This window comes from Trichomycterus rosablanca, chromosome 20 (genome assembly GCF_030014385.1).
Source record: "Trichomycterus rosablanca isolate fTriRos1 chromosome 20, fTriRos1.hap1, whole genome shotgun sequence".
Classification (NCBI taxonomy): Eukaryota; Metazoa; Chordata; class Actinopteri; order Siluriformes; family Trichomycteridae; genus Trichomycterus; species Trichomycterus rosablanca.
The window spans coordinates 10,498,680-10,523,046 of NC_086007.1; the positions used below are offsets into that span (position 1 = coordinate 10,498,680).

The 24,367-nt window shown below is 40.0% G+C and overlaps 1 protein-coding gene across 2 annotated transcripts in view; it reads right to left on the reverse strand.

Moving 5' to 3' along the window:
* cuedc1b (CUE domain containing 1b) overlaps positions 1-22,867 on the reverse strand; it is a 34,895-nt gene extending 12,028 nt beyond the window's left edge. Inside the window, exons 1-3 of one of the 2 annotated variants that reach the window (XM_063016737.1) lie at positions 22,612-22,867; positions 5,953-6,554; positions 3,471-3,598 (exon numbers count right to left, since the gene is read on the reverse strand). In XM_063016737.1, coding sequence (XP_062872807.1) covers positions 3,471-3,598; positions 5,953-6,297 — 473 coding nt within the window. In that variant the 5' untranslated portion in view covers positions 6,298-6,554; positions 22,612-22,867. Of the gene's footprint in view, positions 1-3,470; positions 3,599-5,952; positions 6,555-10,340; positions 10,487-22,611 lie in introns of those variants that run through there. The other variant, XM_063016738.1, reaches the window with a different exon arrangement.
* Between the last annotated feature and the right edge of the window lie 1,500 nt (positions 22,868-24,367).

Consider the following 24,367-nt stretch of genomic DNA (forward strand, 5'->3'; position numbering starts at 1 on the left):
AAAAAATCCAGGAAATCCCATTGTAGGATTTTTAAAGAATTTATTTGTAAATTATGGTGGAAAATAAGTATTTGGTCAATAACAAACAAGCAAGATTTCTGGCTCTCACAGACCTGTAACTTATTCTTTAAGAAGCTCTTCTGTCCTCCACTCGTTACCTGTATTAATGGCACCTGTTTGACCTCGTTATCTGTATAAAAGACACCTGTCCACAGCCTCAAACAGTCAGACTCCAAACTCAACCATGGCCAAGACCAAAGAGCTGTTGAAGGACACCAGGAAGAAAATTGTAGACCTGCACCAGGCTGGGAAGAGTGAATCTACAATAGGCAAGCAGGTTGGTGTGAATAAATCAATTGTGGGAACAATTGTAAGAAAATGGAAGACATACAAGACCATTGATAATCTCCCTTGGGGTCAAAATCTCATCCCATGGGGTCAAAATGATCATGAGAACGGTGAGCAAAAATCCCAGAACTACACGGAGGGACCTGATGAATGACCTGCAGAGAGCTGGGACCAAAGTAACAAAGGCTACCATCAGTAACACACTACGCCGAGAGGGACTTAAATCCTGCAGTGCCAGGCGTGTCCCCCTGCTTAAGCCAGTACATGTCCAGGCCCGTCCGATGTTTGCCAGAGAGCATATGGATGATCCAGAAGAGGATTGGGAGAATATCATGTGGTCAGATGAAACCAAAATGGAACTTCTTGGTAAAAACTCAACTCGTCGTGTTTGGAGGAAGAAGAAGAACCCAAGAACACCATACCTACTGTGAAGCATGGGGGTGGAAACATCATGCTTTGGGGCTGTTTTTCTGCAAAGGGGACAGGACGACTGATCCGTGTTAAGGGAAGAATGAACGGGGCCATGTATCGTGAGATTTTAAGCCAAAACCTCCTTCCATCAGTGAGAGCATTGAAGATGGAACGTGGCTGGGTCTTCCAGCATGACAATGATCCCAAACACACCGCTCAGGCAACGAAGGAGTGGCTCCGTAAAAAGCATTTCAAGGTCCTGGAGTGGCCTAGCCAGTCTCCAGACCTCAACCCCATAGAAAATTTGTGGAGTCCGTGTTGCCCAGCGACAGCCCCAAAACATCACTGCTCTAGAGGAGATCTGCATGGAGGAATGGGCCAAAATACCAGCTACAGTGTGTGCAAACCTGGTGAAGACTTACAGGAAACGTTTGACCTCTGTCATTGCCAACAAACATTATGTTACAAAGTATTGAGTTGAACTTTTGTTATTGACCAAATACTTATTTTCCACCATAATTTACAAATAAATTCTTTAAAAATCCTACAATGTTATTTCCTGGATTTTTTTTTCTCATTTTGTCTCTCATAGTTGAAGTGTACCTATGATGAAAATTACAGACCTCTCTCATCTTTCTAAGTAGGAGAACTTGCACAATCAGTGGCTGACTAAATACTTTTTGGCCCCACTGTATACGTACAATGACTGGCTCCTCTGAGGGTGGGATTGCTTACTATGATACACCACGTTTCATTAAATTTATGTACTTATTTATTTGGGCGGTTGGGTGGATGGATGAATGGATGGATGGATGGATGGATAGATAGCTGGATGGATAGACAGACAGAAAGACAGAAAGACGGACGGACGGCAGCTTTACATTTTAAAGAGTGAATACAGATCATGCAGTTAATATCATGAACACCAGGTGGCATATCGAGGGTAAAAGCAGGACACTGCAACATGGTGCAACAGGAAATAAGATACTTGCACAGTTATTACTATAATCTAACTACTTTCCCTTTAAGTGGGGTCATGACTTACAATCCAAATTGTTGCAGTCAAATCAGTTTCATTCTGTTTAATATGATTCTAAAATGAAAAATAAGCAAAAATTAAAAATGAATGATGTGATCCGTAACTGTGACCAAGCCTAAACTACTTTTATCTTAAACTACTTTAACATTATTTAACATTTTTTTAAAGATCCTGCCACAGCATCTCAGTTGGGTCGAAGTAAATGTGCTTGGGCAAAAATAGCCTCACATTTGTCTAAAATTTGCCTGCAAGTTTCCTTTGTCTTGTGTCTGCAAAACAAATCGTCAACCCTCCACCACCATGCTTACACCAAGTGTTTAGCTTTTGTCGAACGTCGTGCTGTGCGTGATGAACAAACCACCCTGGTCTCATCAATCATCAATCCAAAGGAAATTATTCCAAAATGTTTGTGGTTTGTCATGCAGCCATATATTTGAGAGAAGGGGCTTTTCTGCCACCCTTCCAAAAAAAGCCATTCTTGTTCAGTAATTTGCTAACTGTACGTTGTGAACTAAGATGTAATGTGCTAACAAAAGTGTTTAGGTCACCTGATGTAGCTCTTAAGTTTTTATTTATCTGTCTAAGCATCAAACAATGAATTGTGATGCCTATGACTGGAAACATTGGCAAGACTCCCTGATCGTAAACATTCCTCATCACTGTAGTATGATGAATTTTAAAATGTTTGGAGATGGCTTATTAACCCTTCCCAGATTGATAAGCAGGAACAACTGCTTCTTTGAGTTTATGGCAGATGCCTTTCCCACTTGGCATGACTTAGACACACCTGTTGTGCTCCAGAACACAAAACTGCCAAAAATTCTGGTTTTATAAAGTAATCACAATTCTTAATGATTAATCTAGTGCAGTTGATCAAAAACCTCTAGCTGCGCTACTTATTTTTTTTAAATAGTGGAAGTAGGATTTCTGAATGTTGGTATACTTTTGGGGGGAAAATGAATACACATTTAAATCTGTTGGTTTTTGTGTCACTTAGTCATTTGTTTGCTTATAGGGTGGCACGGTGGCTAAGTGGGTAGCACTGTCGCCTCACAGCAAGAAGGTCCTGGGTTCGATCCCCAGGTAGGGCAGTCCGGGTCCTTTCTGTGTGGAGTTTGCATGTTCTCCCTGTGTCTGCGTGGGTTTCCTCCGGGTGCTCCGGTTTCCTCCCACAGTCCAAAAACATGCAGCCGGAGAACTAATCGGAGAACACTGAATCGTTCTATAGGTATCTAGTCGCTAGGATGCATCAACCAGTGCATTGTAGCGCCGGTCCCAAGCCCGGATAAATAGGGGAGGGTTGCGTCAGGAAGGGCATCCGGCATAAAAATTGTGCCAAACGGGAGCACCCAAGGAAATAGAGTCACTTGTTTGCTTATACAAGTTGAGAAGGACTTTACAGCTGTTATTTAGAGGGTATACTTTTTCCCCCATGACTATAAGTACCACAGAGACTAATGGTTTTTATTACATTTTCAAGAAAGTACAGTACAGTACAGTAAAGGTTCTAATTTTACAACTGACTTCCAAGAAATAAACTATTTCCACTATTTAATGAATGTAACGTACTGTACCAATAATTTGATTCTATTTTAAAACAAAGTAAAAGTGAAATTGATCACTCTTTAAAACATATGATACATGTAAACAGCTCCTTTTATTTATTTTTTACCTTGGGGGTGGAGTGGGTGGTGCATTGAGATGTTTCCTGTCATAAATATGCATGTCATATGTGGGAGGAGAGTAGACTGGAGGTGGCTCCTCATCCGAGCTGTCAGGTTCAAGAGTCCTCTCCAGAATCTGATGTGAAAGAAACATAAACCACAAAGAAAACAAAACATGAGCGAATGTAATTAGCTTTAAAACAAATACTTTTTAAGATTATGTGGCATTTGTGAGCTTGGGTGGTGCCATTGGTAAAACAGGCTAGCACACCATAGCTCGTGAGTTCGAATCTCAGCTCTGTTAGTGGAAGGCTGGGCGCCTATGAGGGGATTCCTCATAACTGCTGCAATTACGACCTCTGCTGGTTGATTAAGGGAGCCTTCACAATGAGACAGGGGATAATGAGGACTGGTGCGATACGGATCATATAAACCTGCCTCGTGTGGGTGAAAAGACGTAGCCGGCTCCTGGCACAAGACGGAGGGGACGTGTTGAGCCACTAGAACAACATTAATTCACATTGGCATTAATTACACAAGTCTCTAAATATATACACTGAAGGGATCGGAAATCATCTTTCTTCAATATATACAGTGGGGCCAAAAAGTATTTAGTCAGCCACTGATTGTGCAGGTTCTCCTACTTAGAAAGATGAGAGAGGTCTGTAATTTTCATCATAGGTACACTTCAACTATGAGAGACAAAATGGAAAAAAAAAATCCAGGAAATCACATTGTAGGATTTTTAAAGAATTTATTTGTAAATTATGGTGGAAAATACTGTAAGTATTTGGTCAATAACAAAAGTTCAACGCAATACTTTGTAAAATAACCTTTGTTGGCAATGACAGAGCAGTGATGTTTTGGGGCTGTCGCTGGGCAACACGGACTCCACAAATTTTCTATGGGGTTGAGGTCTGGAGACTGGCTAGGCCACTCCAGGACCTTGAAATGCTTTTTACGGAGCCACTCCTTCGTTGCCCGAGCGGTGTGTTTGGGATCATTGTCATGCTGGAAGACCCAGCCACGTTCCATCTTCAATGCTCTCACTGATGGAAGGAGGTTTTGGCTTAAAATCTCACGATACATGGCCCCGTTCATTCTTCCCTTAACACGGATCAGTCGTCCTGTCCCCTTTGCAGAAAAACAGCCCCAAAGCATGATGTTTCCACCCCCATGCTTCACAGTAGGTATGGTGTTCTTGGGTTCTTCTTCTTCCTCCAAACACGACGAGTTGAGTTTTTACCAAAAAGTTCCATTTTCGTTTCATCTGACCACATGATATTCTCCCAATCCTCTTCTGGATCATCCATATGCTCTCTGGCAAACTTCAGACGGGCCTGGACATGTACTGGCTTAAGCAGGGGGACACGCCTGGCACTGCAGGATTTGAGTCCCTCTCGGCGTAGTGTGTTACTGATGGTAGCCTTTGTTACTTTGGTCCCAGCTCTCTGCAGGCCATTCATCAGGTCCCTCCGTGTAGTTCTGGGATTTTTGCTCACCGTTCTCATGATCATTTTGGCACCACGGGATGAGATCTTGACTTCCATTTTCTTACAATTGCTCCCACAGTTGATTTATTCCCACCAACCTGCTTGACTATTGTAGATTCACTCTTCCCAGCCTGGTGCAGGTCTACAATTTTCTTTGGTCTTGGCCATGGTTGAGTTTGGAGTCTGACTGTTTGAGGCTGTGGACAGGTGTCTTTTATACAGATAACGAGGTCAAACAGGTGCCATTAATACAGGTAACAAGTGGAGGGCAGAAGAGCTTCTTAAAGAAGAAATTACAGGTCTGTGAGAGCCAGAAATCTTGCTTGTTTGTTATTGACCAAATACTTATTTTCCACCATAATTTACAAATAAATTCTTTAAAAATCCTACAATGTGATTTCCTCGATTTTTTTTCTCATTTTGTCTCTCATAGTTGAAGTGTACCTATGATGAAAATTACAGACCTCTCTCATCTTTCTAAGTAGGAGAACCTGCACAATCAGTGGCTGACTAAATACTTTTTGACCCCACTGTACATTTAAATGGTGTCTTGTTGATGTTTAACACATCAGTCCATGTTACACAGATGTTTAAATGAGTAAAGATCTCATTACTAAAAGCCACAGCATATCCTTGCCATAAGTGGGAAAATGATATAAACCATATGACCCACTGTTACGTGCAGAGTGGACGTCTGCTTTTCCTTTCCCCCCTCTTTTTTCCCCTTGCTGTCTATATTCACACAGTTGATGTTAATTTGCCAGTCAAATCAGACAGTGTGGATGGAAGGAACAGGGCAGAGCTTCAAGATTAAAAGTGAAGCTGACCAGGAAACGAGAGGTCGGCAGGCTGCTAGACAGCGAATCAGGTGGCCTGGGTGGATGTTTGTGTTGAGCTTTTCTTGTGTGTTTGCCATCTGCCCACATGTTGTTCATAAGCTGTTTATAAGCCTTGCATGTGTGTCTAAAAAACCTACAGGGTGAAGAGTCAGCCCTACCTCAGGTGGGATGCTGTCATCAGAGTCTGAACTGTCGTCTGATCCATTGTCGTCTATGCTCATCTGCAGAAGCTGGTCTATGGTGGCGTCCACGGCCCCATTGTTGGAACGTAGCACACACTCGATCACCTCATAATCCATGGTGGGGAACATGGTCTTAAAGTCCTCCATGGCCTGATTAAACTCCAGCCGCCGTACCTGCCTGTTCGGCCTGCTGTTGTTTAGCTCACCGGTGGTTGGTCCTCCTCCTCCACTACCACCGCCTCCCCCTGTCCCTTCTCCTCCTCCTCCTCCTCCTCCTCGAGAGCTGCCATTGCTGCTGCTCCGCCGAAACAAACTAGTCATCTTGACCAACTACACAATGCTTGAAATAATGGCACCAACTTTTCTCTTTAATTGTTTTCACTACAGCTGTTCAAGGCAACTCTGTCATCTCTTCAGAATTATGTTAATCCACTGGGACAATAGAAAGCATTTTGCCTACTTGTCTGGTTCAGCTGCATCCAGTGTGGCAGTAATGAAGCGTGGCATCCAATTTCTTGTAGTGCAAAACTACAGATAAGGTTTCCAGTAGCGTAGAGTCTTCATCAGGTCTGCTGGATCTGTAAGTCAACAAAGTGAAAAAGGAAACTTTCTTAACAACAACAATCTACAATATATTTTGAGTAGTATGTAGACCATTCAACATTATGTTATCCAGCCCTGGAACAGAAACGATGACGTCCCTTGAGAGCTGAATGAGACCTCTGTCCACATGGCAGAGAAATGTAAATAACATGAGGTTAATGTTCCCTAGGCAACTTTTAACATCTCATGAAGCAATTTGACTGATTGAAAGACTCCTTTTTTAAAATTTATCACAGAAGACGTTATAACTGGAGATCAAGGAGCCAAATTCTGAAACATGGTCTTCTAAAACTAAAAAATCAGTATGCACTTAAAATGTGAAATTAATGTCGCTCGGGTGGCGCAGTGGTAAAATATGCTAGTACACCAGAGCTGGGATTTCGAAAACATCGTATCGAATCTGAGCTCTGCTATCCGGCTGGGCTGGGTGGCTATATGAACAACGTTTGGCTGTTGTTCATCCAGGTAGGGAGCCGAATAGGGACCTCATAACTGATGCAATTACGACCTCTGCTGGCTGACCGATGGCGTCTGCACAGAGTAGAGGAATAATGCTGATCAGGGTGTGGCTCTCCGTGCGCAAGGATGATCGGCATATGAACTCGCCTCGTACAGGTGAAAAGATGCAGTCGGCTACTGCTCACGTGTCGGAGGGGACGTGTGTCAGTTTGCTCTCCTCAATCAGGGGCAGGGGTCAGCACCAGTGGAGAGGAAGCATAATGCAATTATGTCCAACAACACACGCAGTTCATACTCTATCATGAGCGCCACATGAGTGGAGACAAGGAAATTCTTGAATATCAGAGCAACAGGCAAATAAAAGCATGGGGAGGTACTTGTACCAGTCTCGCTGCTATTGGCTTACTAGCAATACTAGCTGTGTGGTGTGCGTCTGATTAAAATGCTCCATAAACCCGTCACATAGTGGTCCAGAGGAGTGGTACGGGTCTTGTGGATGCCTTATTGCACACACAACTCGTGGTCTAGCTACACTTTAAAAGTTGTGTGTAGCTCTCCTGGGGGGGCAGAAACGAGAGAACATTCATGCCATGAGATGTGACGCTCAAAGGGGAACCCTGCCTGCACCTGTTGAAAGGGTGCTGTGGATTGCCCACAGGAGTAATAACACTATTAATACACCAAGTAGCACCAAGTGAGCCAAGGCCATAATATGAGGAGTTACACTGTATTCAGAATACGTTTAGATAAAGGCATATGAAAGCTATGAATTGCGCTATTCAGTGACATTTGTTTAAAAAGAAGACTGCAGTTAATAAGTAGCCTAGTTTAGTGTGAAAACTCCACATCTGGCAACTTTCTTTGCAGCAAAGAATGCTGTTGAAGTACTGCATATTTAAGTGAATACAAATACTCAATTGTTGTACTTAGATTATACATTTTAATTAGAGATGGGACGATCGATCGGCTACGAATCGGTATCGGCCGATTTTTAATCAAAATATGCTATCGGCGATCGGCGATATTTCCTAAAAGTAGTCGATCCGATCGTGTGATATATAAAGACCATGTTAAGTTAACAGCTCAGTGGATTGATCCAGACTTTGAGCTACGAAGCACCAACCATCACATCACCATTCATCAACAATCGTACAGAAACCATCGTGAAAGCTCTTACGACGTAATTTTGCTGATTGTAATATTTACTTTAAAAAGATAATTCAACCCGGTCACATCTGAGTCGATTCTATCAGCACGTTATATAAACTCCTGGTTCACTTTGGTAAGTCGTAAGCGGTTCTTACTTGTGATGTAGATGAGAACAGAAGACGTTACAGAGCCAATCCGAGGCAAAAGTTTATTCATTACCAAATTCGTTAGTTCAGGATCATCTGCTGAACTTTTAGAAAACTTTTAGCTCCTTAGACGGAACGAGTCTGACTCGGTTACAGATCTGTGGTAATAGCAGTTTAATTAAGCTTTTTAATTAAGCTTTTTAATGTAAGAGTCACACAAAATGTTCTGTAGTAGCTGGTGTTTATTTAAAACCACGACATTTAATTAATAACAGTAAACACGGAGAGATAACTGAGAAGAGAAACTTACGCTTCACATAAAAACGAATCAACTCATGAATCAATGAATCACTTATAGCGATACTGTGAACTCTGCGTCTCTGTAACTCTGTAACTGCGTCTCTTCTAAAGGCACAAACACACACGGCTCCGGTTTATCTTTACTGTGAGGCTCTTTTTAAGTTTATTTACTGCAAATCTGCAAATCCCAAAGGATCGGAATCGGCTATCGGCCGATGTCCCTGAAAGGAGATCGGAAATCGGAATCGGTGCCAAAAACCCCGATCGGTCCATCTCTAATTTTAATACTTGTTTTCAATTATTTCTCTATCTGGGTGGATTGGTGGGTAGCACTTGGTTAAAATGACTTGGTGGTTAGGTTTGATTTCCAGGTGGAGCGGTCTGGGTCCTTTCTGTGTGGAGTTTGCATGTTCTCCCTGTGTCTGTGTGGGTTTCCACCGGGTGCTACAGTGTGTCTTGTGTAACCAGTAAATACCTGTTCTGTCATGAATGTAACTAAAGTGTGTAAAACAATGTTAAAATCCTAATAAATAAATAAATAAATAAATACAGTCTGTTAGAAATACAACCCCAAATCAGAAAAAGTTGGGACAGCTTGAAGAATGCAGAGTTTCTTACTTTTACTTTTATTTGATTGCAGACAGGATGAACCTGATATATTTCATGTTTTATCTGCTCAACTTCATTTCATTTATTAATAAACATCCATTCCTGCATTTCAGGCCTGCAACAAATTCCAAAAAAAGTTGGGACAGTAAAGCATTTACCACTTTGTAATGTTGCCGTTCCTTTTCACTACACTTAAAAGACAAAGTCTTTTATTCCAAGTTATTTAGTGTTTCAGGTTTTATTTTGTCCCATTCTTCCTGCAAACACGTCTTAAGATGTACAACAGTACGGGGTCGTCGTTGTTGCATTTTTTGTTTTAAAATTCTTCACACATTCTCTATTGGGGACCGATCAGCTTGTGCCCTTGGCCTTTATGCACTGAAATTCCTCCCGATTCCTTGAATCGTTTAATGATATTATGAACTGTAGAGGGAGAAATATGCAAACCCCTTACAATATTTCTTGTTTTTAAACATTTCAGTCATCTTTTCACGCATTTGTTGACAAACTGGAGATCCTCTGGGCATCTTTGCTCATCAAAGACTCAGCCTTTCCTGGATGCTGCTTTTGTACCAAACCATGATTACAATCACATCATTATTTAGTTTTTTCACCTCATTACTAGCCCTAAATTGCCCTCGTCCTAACTTTTTTTGAAATGTGTTGCAGGCCTGAAATGTATTAACAAATGAAATGAAGTTGAGCAGACAAAACATGAAATATCTCAGGTTCATTCTGTCTGTAATCAAATAAAAGTCAAAGTAAATGTAAGAAACACTGCATTTTTGTTTTATTTGCATTTTCCATACTGTCCCAACTTTGTCTGATTTGGGGTTGTACATTGCAAGTTAGCTGCCAATCCATTTTTTGTATATTCTAATGACACAAAGGATCACTGAATGGTAGGCGATGGGCGATTGTGCTATTGTTTGGCAGGTCACTTAACTTAAAATATATTCCCAAAGAAACTCTGTTCAGCAGCAAACTCCACTTATACAAAAGAACATTTTACAAGTGTCATTATTTATAACGTCAAAACGAGTGGAATAGTATAAATATTACTTTGTTAATGCTAGATAAAAAACAAAATGTTATTACCTGATCAACTGGTGACCTACAGATTAGTCAGCAAACTGCAGAAGGATCGTAAATACTTCATTTGTTTACCTTCATGTATCTAGTCATCAACAGAAATCAGTGTGTAATATTTTCTGTTCCTGCCCAAACCCCAAGCCCAGATCCCGATTAACAATTTCCAAAATAGTAATTCTAAAAAACAGGAGGCTGGTACCTCCTCGCAATATTCCGTCCTTGTCCCGTCGGCCACTTCAACATCCCCCCCTTCCCCCCCACCTTCCCGTACCCACTGTGCTGGGCAGTGAAATCCCTGCTCTGGAGAACAAAGAGCCAGGCCGAAGCAAAGTCAGTCACACATGGCACTGCCAGGACCAGTGCGCTTTGCCAACCACTTGTTTATAATGTAAACAGGATGCAAAATCAGAATATGTGGTCAGTGTTTTGAGATCTGAAGCTGTGAGACAAGCTGCAGATGATTTACCGAGCCAAATATGTAAAATCGAGTAACTCTTGAAACTAAAGTTGTTGAGCATTTCTTTGAAGCTGGAGGCATTTCATTTGCATCTAATTGAATATTCTGGTCATGGAGCACAATGCCTTGACAAAACTGACAAAACTGACAAAAAAGGTGTCTGTCTTTGGGGGAAAATGTTTTTTTCTGAACTTTAACTAAAGTCTAATAGACCAATTTAGACATTAAAAGTACAACCCAAAATCAGAAAAAAGTTGGGACAGTATGGAAAATGCAAATAAAATAAAAATGCAGTGTTCCTTGATTTGATTGCACACAGGATGAACCTGAGATATGTCATGTTTTATCTGCTCAACTTTATTTCATCTATTAATAAACATCCATTCCTGCATTTCAGGCCTGCAACACATTCCAAAAAAAGTTGGGACGAGGGCAATTTAGAGCTATTAGTGAGGTGAAAAAACTAACTAATAATGTGATTCCAAACAGGTGACGTCAACAGGTGATTGTAATCATGGTTTGGTACAAAAGCAGCATCCAGGAAAGGCTGAGTCTTTGATGAGCAAAGATGATCAGAGGATCTCCGGTTTGTCAACAAATGTGTGAGAAAATGATTGAAATGTTTAAAAACAATGAACCTCAAAGAAAGATTGGAAGGGATTTGCATATTTCTCCCTCTACAGTGCATAACATCATAAAACCATTCAAGGAATCTGGAGGAATTTCAGTGCATAAAGGCCAAGGGAGAAAGCTTAAGCTGAACGCCCGTGATCTTCGATCCCTCAGACGGCACTGCATCAAGAACCGCCACTCAGCAATAGCTGATATAACCGCATGGGGCACGGGATTACTTTGGCAAACCTTTGTCAAGAACTACAATACAAAGTTACATGCACAAATACCACTTAAAACTTTAAGCCTTATGTTAACCATGTCCAGAAGCGACTTCGACCTTATTGCACAATTATTTTATGTGTAATGCTTCAGTAACTCTCACAAAGAAGCAGCGCCATATCATGATGCTTTGATTTACACTTATGCTTAGCGATACTACTAAAAAGTGGGTAATGAAAAGTGGTATGTGTTCATCAAATGGGAAGCACATCTTTCTCCAAATTTTGGCCAAATTCAATTTCTGTTTCTTCTAAACATGTTTGTTGTTTATTAGGATTTTAACGTCATGTTTTACACTTTGGTTACATTCATGACAGGAACGGTAGTTACTCATTACACAAGGTTATATCAAACACAGTCATGGACAATTTTGTATCTCCAATTCACCTCACTTGCATGTCTTTGGACTGTGGGAGGAAACCGGAGCACCCGGAGGAAACCCACACAGGCACGGAGAGAACATGCAAACTCTACACAGAAAGGACACGGACCGCCCCACCTGGGTATCGAACACAGGACCTTCTTGCTGTGAGGCGACAGTGCTACCCACTTAGCCACTGTGCACTGATGAAGGTCTAGAAGATGACCAACTCAAACAGCAGCAACAGATGAGCGATCATTCCTGTCTGTACATGTACAAGGTGGACCAACTAGGTAGGAGTGTCTAATAGAGTGGACAGTGAGTGGACACGGTATTTAAAAACTCCAGCAGCGCTGCTGTGTCTGATCCACTCATACCAGCACAACACACACTAACACACCACCACCATGTCAGTGTCACTGCAGTGCCGAGAATGATCCACCTAAATAATACCTGCTCTGTGGTGGTCTTGACCATTGAAGAACAGGGTGAAAGCAGGCTAAAAAAGTATGTAGAGAAACAGATGGACTACAGTCAGTAATTGTAGAACTACAAAGTGCTTCTATATGGTAAGAGGAGCTGATAATGTGGTTTTAATGTTATGGCTGATCAGTGTATATGAATGTATTGCAATAACATTAAAGTGACAAACAGCTAAAATAACTGAAGCCTGTTTCTTTTCATTTTTGTACTTTAAGGTGTAAGGGATAGTTTAATTTCTTGATGTGGATCCTTGTCCATGAGATTACTTTCGCATTCTTTTATCCATAAAGACTTTGATTTTTCTTTCCCTTTGAACAAATATGTAGGCCAGAGCTTTTTGTCTCTAATGGTTATTTCAGCTGGCAAACTCTCTGAAACAGCCTCATGTCTTTTGTCCCCTGGAAACAGGAAATGGGAACCAGGATGCCACATAGAACACTAATATGGGCTCTACATGCACACAGCAAAATTAAAAAAAGAGCACAGTTTTGACTATTTATATCATCAGCACACTAACATTTGCTCTACAAGATCAGCACTGAAGCCACTCTGCCTCAGAGATTAAATAATACCGAATTAACCAGAAACATTTGGAAGTTGCATTAAAAAAAGGTTTGGAAGCGCCGACCAAATGTTCCCCAATTACACATTCAATACTTACTTTCAATACCACATTAGTCTGCTTTCCAGATTGCTACTATATTTAGCAATAGAACTGAGAAAGATTTGTCTTATGTTACTGCAGTAAAAAGGAAGAGGAACTCCTGTTGCCATTGCAATAAACCATTGGCTTCTCCATCCACAGTCTCACTTTCTGTTTAAACTTTGCAGACTACTCAAAAACAACCTCAGCTTACTTAAAACTAGGGAGATAACAATACACTCTAATCCACGATGCGATGTGTTTCACGATACTGGGTTCACAATACAATTTTCCCCCCCGATTTTTTAAACAAAATTAAATTGAAGACAAATGATGACAAAGTTTCCTTTTATTATTTGTCTTTAAAAATAAAATAAAACGGCGCTCAGGTAAGCCTGAGGCCCAGTGGCCACATGAACAACGATTGGCCTGTTGTTCAGATATTATTAAAAATAATTTTTAATATTTGATAATAGCCGATAGACTAAACTATAGACCAAGTTGTTTAAAGAACGTAATCAGATAACTACAAAAATCCAGTAATATATATATATGGTGGTGGATGATTCTCAGCACTGCCAGTGACAGTGACATGGTGGTGGTGTGATAATGTGTGTTGTGCTGGTATGAGTGGATCAGACACAGCAGCGATGCTGGACTTTTTAAATACCGTATCCACTCACTGTCCACTGTATTAGACACTCATATCTAGTTGGTCCACCTTGTACATTTAAAGTCAGAGACGATCGCTCATCTATTGCTGCTGTTTGAGTTGGTCATCTTCTAGACCTTTATCAGTGGTCACAGGACGCTGCCCACAGGGTGCTGTTGGCTGGATATATTTTTGGTTGGTGGACTATTCTCAGTCCAGCAGTGACAGTGAGGTGTTTAAAAACTCCAGCAGCACTGCTGTGTCTTATGCCACTCGTACCAGTACAACACACACTAACACACCATGTCAGTGTCACTGCAGTACTGAGAATGATCCACCACCCAATTAATACCTGCTCTGTGGTGGTCCTGGGAGAGTCCTGACCATTGAAGAACAGCATGAAAGGGGGTTAACAAAGCATGCAGAGAAACATATGGACTACAGTCAGTAATTATAGAACTACAAAGTGCTTCTATATGGTAAGTGGAGCAGATCAAATGGACAGTAAGTGTAGAAACAAGGAGGTGGTTTTAATGTTATGGCTGATCAGCAGGGATGGACTGGCCATCGGGAGGGTCGGGAGTTTTCCCGGTGGGCCGCTCTGTATGTGGGCCGCTGAGAGAGAGTGAAAAATAAATTCTGTTTTAATATTCCTGAATAATAATCCTGAAGTGTGCATTGGCCCACCACAGTATCCTCAATGCATGTCCATTGGCCAATCACAGAAATGTCCCTCCCCCAGGATAAACCGTAATCACAACCAGAGCCGTAGATAGAGAGAGTTGCGACACTCCTTGATCTCGCCGCTACGCGGTCACGTGGTTCATGTAACCCTCAATAGTTCCAAACAAACTCGGCGCTGTCATGTTCTCAAATGGGACAGGCAGCAGTAAATGAAATATTAAACGGCAAATAATAAACATTTGTACAATTTCTGGGTATTTTCAACTGCGTTTACATTTACTGCATCTTACTGCAACCATAAAGTGGAAGATTGATGTTTATAATGATTTGTTAATAGGTCGTTCTTGTTAACACACAGTACATTATATTAGCATACATTACATAATGCGATATCATTAAGTAGTAGAGACAATATACAGTATAGACATTAAAGTTTTTTATGTTTTGTTTTTTGCATAAACTAATCTCCCTTCACTTTCCTGAGGATTCATAATAATAATCATTTTGGCTAAACACTAAGTCATGTGCTGGATTCATAAGGTTTACCTGCACTGAATGAACAGATTGATAAACACATTACCGTACCAAAAACATTATAGTGCAGGTACATGAAAAAGCATTCATTCATCTCTTATTTCATGAGTGATTAATAATTGATTCCTACATGTAATACATTAATGAATTCATTATGAATATATGCACTAGTTCATTTTGTCTAATGTAAGTGGTGGACAAGGTACACAAACCATGTAGTTGAGTTAAAGTAGAGATATCCAAGGTAACATATTACTCCAGTAAAAGTAGTAGTAAAAGTAAAAATACTCTTTACCTCCACTAAAGTACTAAACTAAATTTACCTTCAAATGTACTTAAGTATGAAAGTAAAAGTATAATGATTTATTGTGGTTCTAATGTTTTATGATCATTTCTGTAACAAGACTCTTGATTAATCAACTCATTTTAGGTGAAAAGACTCGTGTGTCATTAATTAAGCTTAACTGACTAAGCTAAATTGGGTTATACCTATTAATTAAGATAAACATGTAACATTTAGTGCTGAGCAAATGCTAAACAATAACAGTATTAAGTATATTAATGACATTAAATTCATAATTTTTTTAAAACAAAGCAACAAACAGCTAAAAATGTTTGATAAGTAGTGGAAATGAATGGGGCTCTATGGGATGTTTGGAACTATACAGAGCTCCACAACCCGGAAGCTGCGCAGAAAAAATGTCCCGCCCCCTTTCCAACGGTTCCCTATGGGAGTGTCGCCACTCTGTTCTCTCTACCGCTCTGATCACAACCACCGGTACAAAAGCTATGAATGAGTGCGAGATAGAGAAAGGGTCGAAAAAGTGTAAAGGAGGTGCAGAAAAAGAAAAATCGGAGCAATGCACTAATTTGGAACAAACGTGAATCACGTGTGAATAAAAGTGCGAAAAAAGCATATTTACCAGTGTTAAAGGTTTAATGAAAGAAAGGTTTAATTTTATTTCTTGCGGTTTAATGAGACAGGATAAACCGTAATCACAACCACCGGTACAAAAGCTATGAATGAGTGCGAGCGATAGAGAAAGGGTCAAAAACGTGTAAAGGAGGTGCAGAAAAAGCCCCTGATAAAAAACAGAAAAAGCTGCAAGCAGATGCAGAAAAGTGCAGGAAACTGGACAACCTGTTTGGCAGTGAGGAACTACAGCACAGCCAAAGAGCAGAAAAGGAAAAGTTAGTGTTCAGTGACTCTGCTTCGTTAGTAACGCCGTTTAAGGAGAGACTGTGGGCCCATCTCAAATGTCGCCTATGCCCTACTTAGGGTACTTCCTAACAGTACAAAACATTTCTTTTAACAGTCGCTGAATGATTAATAAGTAGTTATCTAAGCTACTGTTGGATATCAGGGGCTTTAAACCAGCCGTTTTAAGGACGATTTTTGTAAAAGTTCTATGATATCATGTCCAACATAGTGCACTACATAGGGCGGTGGATATAATTTGAGACGGTACCATTAGTCTCTGCTCTTCAGAAAAAGTAAACACTATCTTGTCCTCTATAATACAGAAAGAAAAATGCAGTTGTTCAGGACATTTTTTAGAGTGATTATGTGCATAGTTCACATGGTTAATTTCCCTTGTCAACATATAAAGTATTTATTTCTTTGCTCATCGGAGCAATGCACTAATTTGGAACAAACGTGAATCACGTGTGAATAAAAGTGCGAAAAAAAGCATATTTACCAGTGTTAAAGGTTTAATGAAAGAAAGGTTTCATTTTATTTCTTGATTATTATTACTTGATTTCTTTGATTAGGGGGTGATATGTGTGGCGCGATGTGCTTGTAGTGGGCTGGTCAAGAAAAAAGTCCAGGGCTGAATTTTGTTCCCAGTCCAGCCCTGCTGATCAGTGTATATTTAACTAAAAGAAAAGATGTACTATAAGATAAAACCAAACAAGAATAATATAAGGCGTGAAGTGCAGTATGCATGATACAGCCAGGTTATCAAACCTGTAGCCCAACTGGAAAAAATTCTAAAAACAAGTACTTGCAAATAAAAGAGCAGTTGGAAACAAAGAAATGTGGCTGTTGGCTAAAACAGAAACCAAACAGGCTGAGACTAAGATTTAACACATTTTTTGACAGCCTTCACATAGCGCATGCCAGTTCAGAGTATCCCCTTGGCATCCAGACAAGAGCTGCCTGCAAAGCAGAGCAAAGACTGAATATAATATTAAAAAGTCTGTGGGATTTGCTGTGTGTATTTATTCAGAGCAAAGCAACAGTTCTTATTAAAAGAGATGTTCTATATTTGGATTAAAACACTAAAACAATAGTAAAAGTACATGTACATGGTTTGTTCAGGGTTAAATGTTTAGTCTACTGCTGACATAAATACTTTAAGAGGAAACAAAACTCAGCAAGGCAGCATTATTATTATTCCTGGCTTTGAATCAAGGAAACGTGTAAAAAGGCTGTACAAAAAGAGTAGTGAAACTTGCTGGTGCTTCAGTAGAAACAGACTAACAGACCCAGTGTGCCTCAGATTATCAGTACATCATTACCCAACGTAAAAATCTGATGCAAGGTACTGTATTAAATCAAGACAAAAACTGGAACCAGAGCTGGGATCTCGAATACATCGTATCGAATCTCAGCTCTGCCGGCCGTCTAAGGATGAGCGGCCACATGAACATGACAGAACAGGTAGTTACTCGTTACACAAGATTCATCAGTTCACAAGTTTAATGTCAAACACAGTCATGGACAATTTTGTATCTCCAATTCACCTCACTTGAACGTCTTTGGACTGTGGGAGGAAACTGGGGCGCCCAGAGGAAACCCACGCAGACACGGGGAGAACATACAAACTTCACACAGAAAGGACCCAGACCGCCCCACCTGGGGATCGAACCCAGGACCTTCTTGCTGTGAGGCAAAAGTGCTACCCACTAAGCCACCGTGCTGCCCTGGGTGATGTACTAATTTGACATACTAGTTGTAGTACAGCTGCATGTGGTTTGGGCAGTCAACATGGTGGATGTTATTTCAGGCACACTAAACAGGTGGCAGGAGATGTGAGGCCATTTTCAACACGTGCTGGTATTTTATTAACGATGAAGATGTTAAAGCATTCATATATCTGTTTTTTTATTTTATAGACAGGAAAAAATCTTTCTAACTAAATATTACTTCACAAAGAAATTATTTTAAATGACCACTCTAAAGATAAACACTGTTAACAACGTACCTCTGTATATATGATATGCTAATACAGGCTATTCACACAGTTCATTCCAGGAACTACAATACAGTCTAAATTGGGAGAACACAAAAAAGGAAATTGCTCTTAAGAATAGGAAGGCTATCAAAAGGGTTCTACATACACCCTGTTCCTGTTGCATGCATGAACAGTGAAGTCATACTTTGAAGTACTTAGTTGAATGTTATTTAGATCAATTTGTTTCAATGATTAAAAAGAAACCCAAAAGATTTTTTCAGCATGTAATGACATCAACATCATATGTCCTTTAAACTGGCATGCTTGCATAGGTGTAGCAAGAATAGCCAACCAGTAACAAACTGTTACCAACCATGCCTAACCCCCATCACTGGATACCATTAGGTCTTGTGTTGGAAATCTTAAGCAAGTACTAAAACATACAACTGAAACATTTTCAGCAGCCCCAGTGGGTAAAACCCAGTGGAAAAAGTTTTCTGGTGCCAAATGTTCCGGTAATTTGTGCAGAAACAAAAAGCCCAAATAGGATCAGTAGTCATATACAAATAAACATTTTATAATGTGGAAAAAACTGGCAGCAGCTGTCTAACATAAATCTTCACCATCAATACTGCACTTGAAAAAACAAAGCCAAATAACACAACCATTACACAGACTTAATCATTCATACTAACATTTTTATCCTGGTCGGTGTCAAAGTGAGTCATTCACTTCCTCAAAAAACATAGCTGAATGCAGAACAGACCCTGAACAGAGGACCAGTACTTTACTAAACATTACTTACACACACTCAAACAACTGTGTTGAAGCCACAATTACCATTAGAAACCTTAAAGAGTAACCAAGGGCCATATTGTGATGGTTAGAGGGTCAGAGGATCTCCAAAACTGCAGCTCTTGTGGGGTGGTCCTGGTCTGCAGTGGTCAGTATCTATCAAAAGTGACCCAAGGAAGGAACAGTGGTAAACCGGCGACAGGGTCATGGGCGCCCAAGGCTCATTGATGCACGTGGGGAGCGAAGGCTGGCCCGTTTGGTCCAACAGACGAGCTGCTGTAGCTCAAATTGCTAAAGAAGTTATTGCCGGTGTCTGTTCTGTTTAAAAACCCTGTTATTTTAAAACGTGATGAATATGAAAGATTCAACAATGCAATTTAAATACACTTGTGAACATTAAAAGACAAAAACATACAATTAAAAATAACTACATAGATTTTAACATTATCTTTTTTTGTCACCTTAGCAAACAGATAATAGCTTCTGGACATGTAGCATGAACACACTTTTTGAAGATGTGCATATTTTCTTTCCAGAGCCATAGCTGTCTCACAAGCCATAAAATGAAAAAAAAATTGGGGGGGGTACCAAACCTACCAGGGTGGTTCCTGCCATTCTAAAACATTCCTGCCATATCAACAACTGATGGAAACACTGACGAATCCTTACATTATACAAAGCTACATCAGTATATTGAAAGGGACATTATGAGCATATCTGAATTTTGAGGTAGACACTATATATTGTGATTACAGCTTTGAGTCTGTCATGTTTACATTTGTGAACATATCAAATGGGAATGGAATTAAGCTTACTTTAGGGAGTGTCAACAAGCAATTCTGGTTATGTGTTTTTCACAATGTTTCAACAATTGGATTTGCTTTGGTTTTAGGATATTTTCCTCTTTTGTAATAATAACAAGAATAAAATATTTATTCACATTTAGTGAAATGCAGCAGCTTGGCATCAGCATAAAAAACTAAATAAATTAACATGATACCATGGGTGTCCCCTTTCCATGTGTCTTATAAAAACTGCAACTGCTGAGAATCAAAAACCGTACTTAAGTCAAAATTCAAAAGTACACAATTAATGAGAGCAAAAGCATGGATAAATAAAATGTAAAAGCACCATAATAAAAAATGTGAATATACCAGCGTTCACTTTATGCTGGCTTATTCACTAGCTAGTAGGGCTGGGAGGTATGATGGTACATTCGATATACCGCCTTTGATTCCTCATACCGTACGGATTTTTCAAATACAGCCATACATACCGTAGCATAGTTAATACAACAGCTGTAGGCTTCAGTAGGCAGCAAATCATATAATATTCCTCTATAGACAGTCGAGTAAGAAGCATTTAGAGCAATAATTAAAACAGTGGATTCCAGGTATGTCTCACTGGGGAAAATACTTCAGGTCAGTCGCTAAACCAACGTAATTAAGTTAAGTCAAGTCGTCCACTGTTCTACAGTACAACAGACCTGTGGTCAAGTTGTACAGTGGAGCTTGCAAACGTTGTTTTATTTGTTAAAGGGAGAGCTACGGATAATTGTAGAATACTTAAATATTAAATAAACAATAAAATTTGTATTGATTGCAACTGTTCCACGTGTACTGATTCCATCATATATTGTGTTATTTTGTGGGGCTGAGCAAAGTACTCAAAACCTTCATTATAAAACGGATCGTTCCGGTCCTAAAATCTGATTGGCTGAGCCGCGTTCGAAGCCGTTGTAAAATCCCCGATAAAGGCACACCTAGGACCACCTCACATCATTCCATATTAATACGCCACTGAATAGAAAAAATTAATGTTATTTTCGCCCTCATGTTGCCTAGCAACACTGTTAATCGAACTATTTTGCGTCGCGGAAGAACGCTTTATTGTAAGTTTATACACAATAAATACATTTATGAATTAAACATTGTTGTATTTATTATATTTTATGTTGACCGCCGTTTTATAAAAGCAATAAGCCACTCCAGACCGTGCATTACTGTTATGATTTTAGCACGGGGAAAGAAGTTTTAGGCACTCCGCTTCGCGTCGTGCCAAAAACGTCATCCCCGTGCTAAAATCACAGTAATGCACGGCCTCTCGTGGCTTATTGCTTTATTATAAAACGGATAGTTCCGGTCCTAAAATCTGATTGGCTGAGCCGCATTCGTTGTAAAATCCCAGATAAACGCACACCTATGACCACCTCACATCATTCCATATTAATACGCCACTGAAAAGAAAAAGTACAAACTTGGTTGAACACTATTTTAAGTCATGTACTATACATGGAAATGTCCAGATTAATATAAACAGTAATCCTAATCGTTAAGCGGGTGTTTCGTCCAAGAAATAGTGTAATAGTGTTTGTGGAGGAATGTTTATTGCGAATGTTATGTTCGCCCTCATGTTGCCTAGCAACACTGTTAACGGACTACCTGATTTTGCAGAAGAATGCTTTTTTGTAAGTGTTTTTGTAAATAAAAACATTTATAAATTGAACATTGTTGTATTTTATTATATTTTATGTTGACCGCCGTTTTATAAAAGCAATAAGCCACTCGAGACCGTGCGTTACTGCACGTTCCTTCCTCGTGATAAAATCGCAGTAACGAGTGGCTTATTGCTTTAATAGACAGTCGAGTAAGAAGCATTTAGAGCAATAATTAAAACAGTGGATTCCATGTATGTCTTACTGGGGAAAATACTTCAGGTCAGTCGCTAAACCAGCGTAATTAAGTTAAGTGTGGTCAAGTTGTACAGTGGAGTTTGCAAACGTTGTTTTATTTGTTAAAGGGAGAGCTATGGATAATTGTAGAATACTTAAATATTAAATAAACAAAAAGATTGTACTGATTCCATCATATATTGTGTTATTTTGTGGAGCTGAGCAAAGTACTCAAAACCTTCATTATATACATGGTAAAAGTAAAACTTTTTATATTCTGTGTACTTATGACAGTATAATAAGCCACCAACATATAAAAAGTCCCAGTCATACAAAATAAAATAAAAAATACCGTGAAACCGTCAGAATCAGAAAAAATATCGTGATACTAATTTTTGGTCAATACCGCCCAGCCCTACTAGCTAGCATTAGCGTCTAAACAGGACAGGTTGCTGCTTCCACACTTTCTTACTATGTGCACTCACTAGTGTGTGAAATCAAGGCTTTTAACACAAAAATAAGTTTGTCCAATTGTTAGTGGTTTGGGATTAAGCCAAAAGTGAAGGACTTCGTTTAAAAAAAATGTGGAATTGTCGTTAGCTGACGTTTATACACAATGTTTGTGTGTTTGTTTACAATGAGCTGTTGCTTTAAGCGAATAGGACGATGTTAAATTCTATACTGTAGTTTAATCCTAAATAGTGTTTACTTATCATGGTATAATAACACAGCTACTTTAAAACGAGGCCGCACCATTAGAGTTCACTTAGAAGAAAGCTCAACACATGCAGCTAAAAATAAATAAATAAATAAAACACAGCGTAAAGCAGCGTTCAGTTTACCCCACGAATTTAGGGCATACACGTTTAAAAAACAATACGATAGCAATTAGCTAAGCTAACACAAAAACACAGGGGTACTTACTGGGGGAGAGCAGCTGGTGAACACGGCACAGCGTTAGAATTCCCCAATGCCGTTAAAAATATCCACTCAACATCACTGCCCGTTTGCGTTCAGGTTGTTCCTCCACAGCTGAATAAAGACGCACATTAAAGCTTCGGCTTTAAATATTTTCTAATGCAAAATAATTCAGTTTATAGTTTCCAGTTCCAGAGTTTCACGAGGGAGCGACTCCGTACTGTGTGCGTACTGGGAGAATCAAAAGGGAAGCAACCGAGGTTAGAATCAGACTTCCAGAGGAACAAAGAGCAGACAGCTGCCTAGTGGACACACACACGAAATGCGCCTTTATTCCTCATGTACACCGATCAGCCATAACATTAAAACCACCTCCTTGTTTCTGCACTCACTGTCCATTTTATCAGCTCCACTTACCATATAGAAGCACTCTGTAGTTCTACAATTACTGACTGTAGTCCATCTGTTTCACACCCTGTTCTTCAATGGTCAGGACTCTCCCAGGACCACCACAGAGCAGGTATTATTTAGGTGGTGGATCATTCTCAGCACTACAGTGACACTGACATGGTGGTGGTGTGTTAGTGTGTGTTGTGCTGGTATGAGTGGATCAGACACAGCAGCACTGCTGGAGTTTTTAAACACCTTACTGTCACTGCTGGATTGAGAATAGTCCACCAACCAAAAACATCCAGCCAACAGCGGCCCATGGGCAGCGTCCTGTGACCACTGATAAAGATCTAGAGCGATCGTCTCTGACTTTACATCTACAAGGTGAACCAACTAAGTAGGAGTGTCTAATATAGTGGACAGTGAGTGGACATGGTATTTAAAAACTGTACTGCAGCACTGCAGTGACACTGACATGGTGGTGGTGTGTTAGTGTGTGTTGTGCTGGTGTGAGTGGATCAGACACAGCAATGCTGCTGGAGATTTTTAATACTGTGTCCACTCACTGTCCACTCTATTAGACACTCCTACCTAGTTAGTCTACCTTGTAGATGTAAAGTCAGCGATGATCGCTCATCTATTGCTGCTGTTTGAGTTGGTCATCTTCTAGACCTTCATCAGTGGTCACAGGACGCTGCCCAACAGGCACTGTTGGCTGGATATTTTTGGTTGGTGGACTATTCTCAGTCCAGCAGTGACAGTAAGGTGTTTAAAAACTCCAGCAGCGCTGCTGTGTCTGATCCACTCATAACAGCACAACACACACTAACACACCACCACCATGTCAGTGTCACTGCAGTGCTGAGAATGATCCACCACCTAAATAATACCTGCTCTGTAGTGGTCCTGTGGAGGTCCTGACCATTGAAGAACAGCATGAAAGGGGGCTAACAAAGCATGCAGAAAAACAAATGGACTACAGTCAGTAATTGTAGAACTACAAAGTGCTTCTATATGGTAAGTGGAGCTAATAAAATGAACTGTGTTCCACTTGTTTATGGGGTTAAATGTAAATGAATACCATCATTAAGGTATTTTATCTATTTTCAAATGTTTAGTAATGAATACAAGGGTTCTTCAAAACATTTCCACACTTTTTTAAACTATTTATTAAGAATTAAAAAAAAAACAAATTACATCACTTTCCTAAAGTCATCTTCCTTTGCAATGCATTGTTCCCAGCTTGGGACCCTTTTAACGCATTCAGCAAAAATGTTTTTGGTTGAATGTGTAGCCACTGATGCACCGCTGCTTTCACACCATCATCATCACATGAAAATCTTCTTCCTCTTAAAGCTTCTTTGAGCGGTCC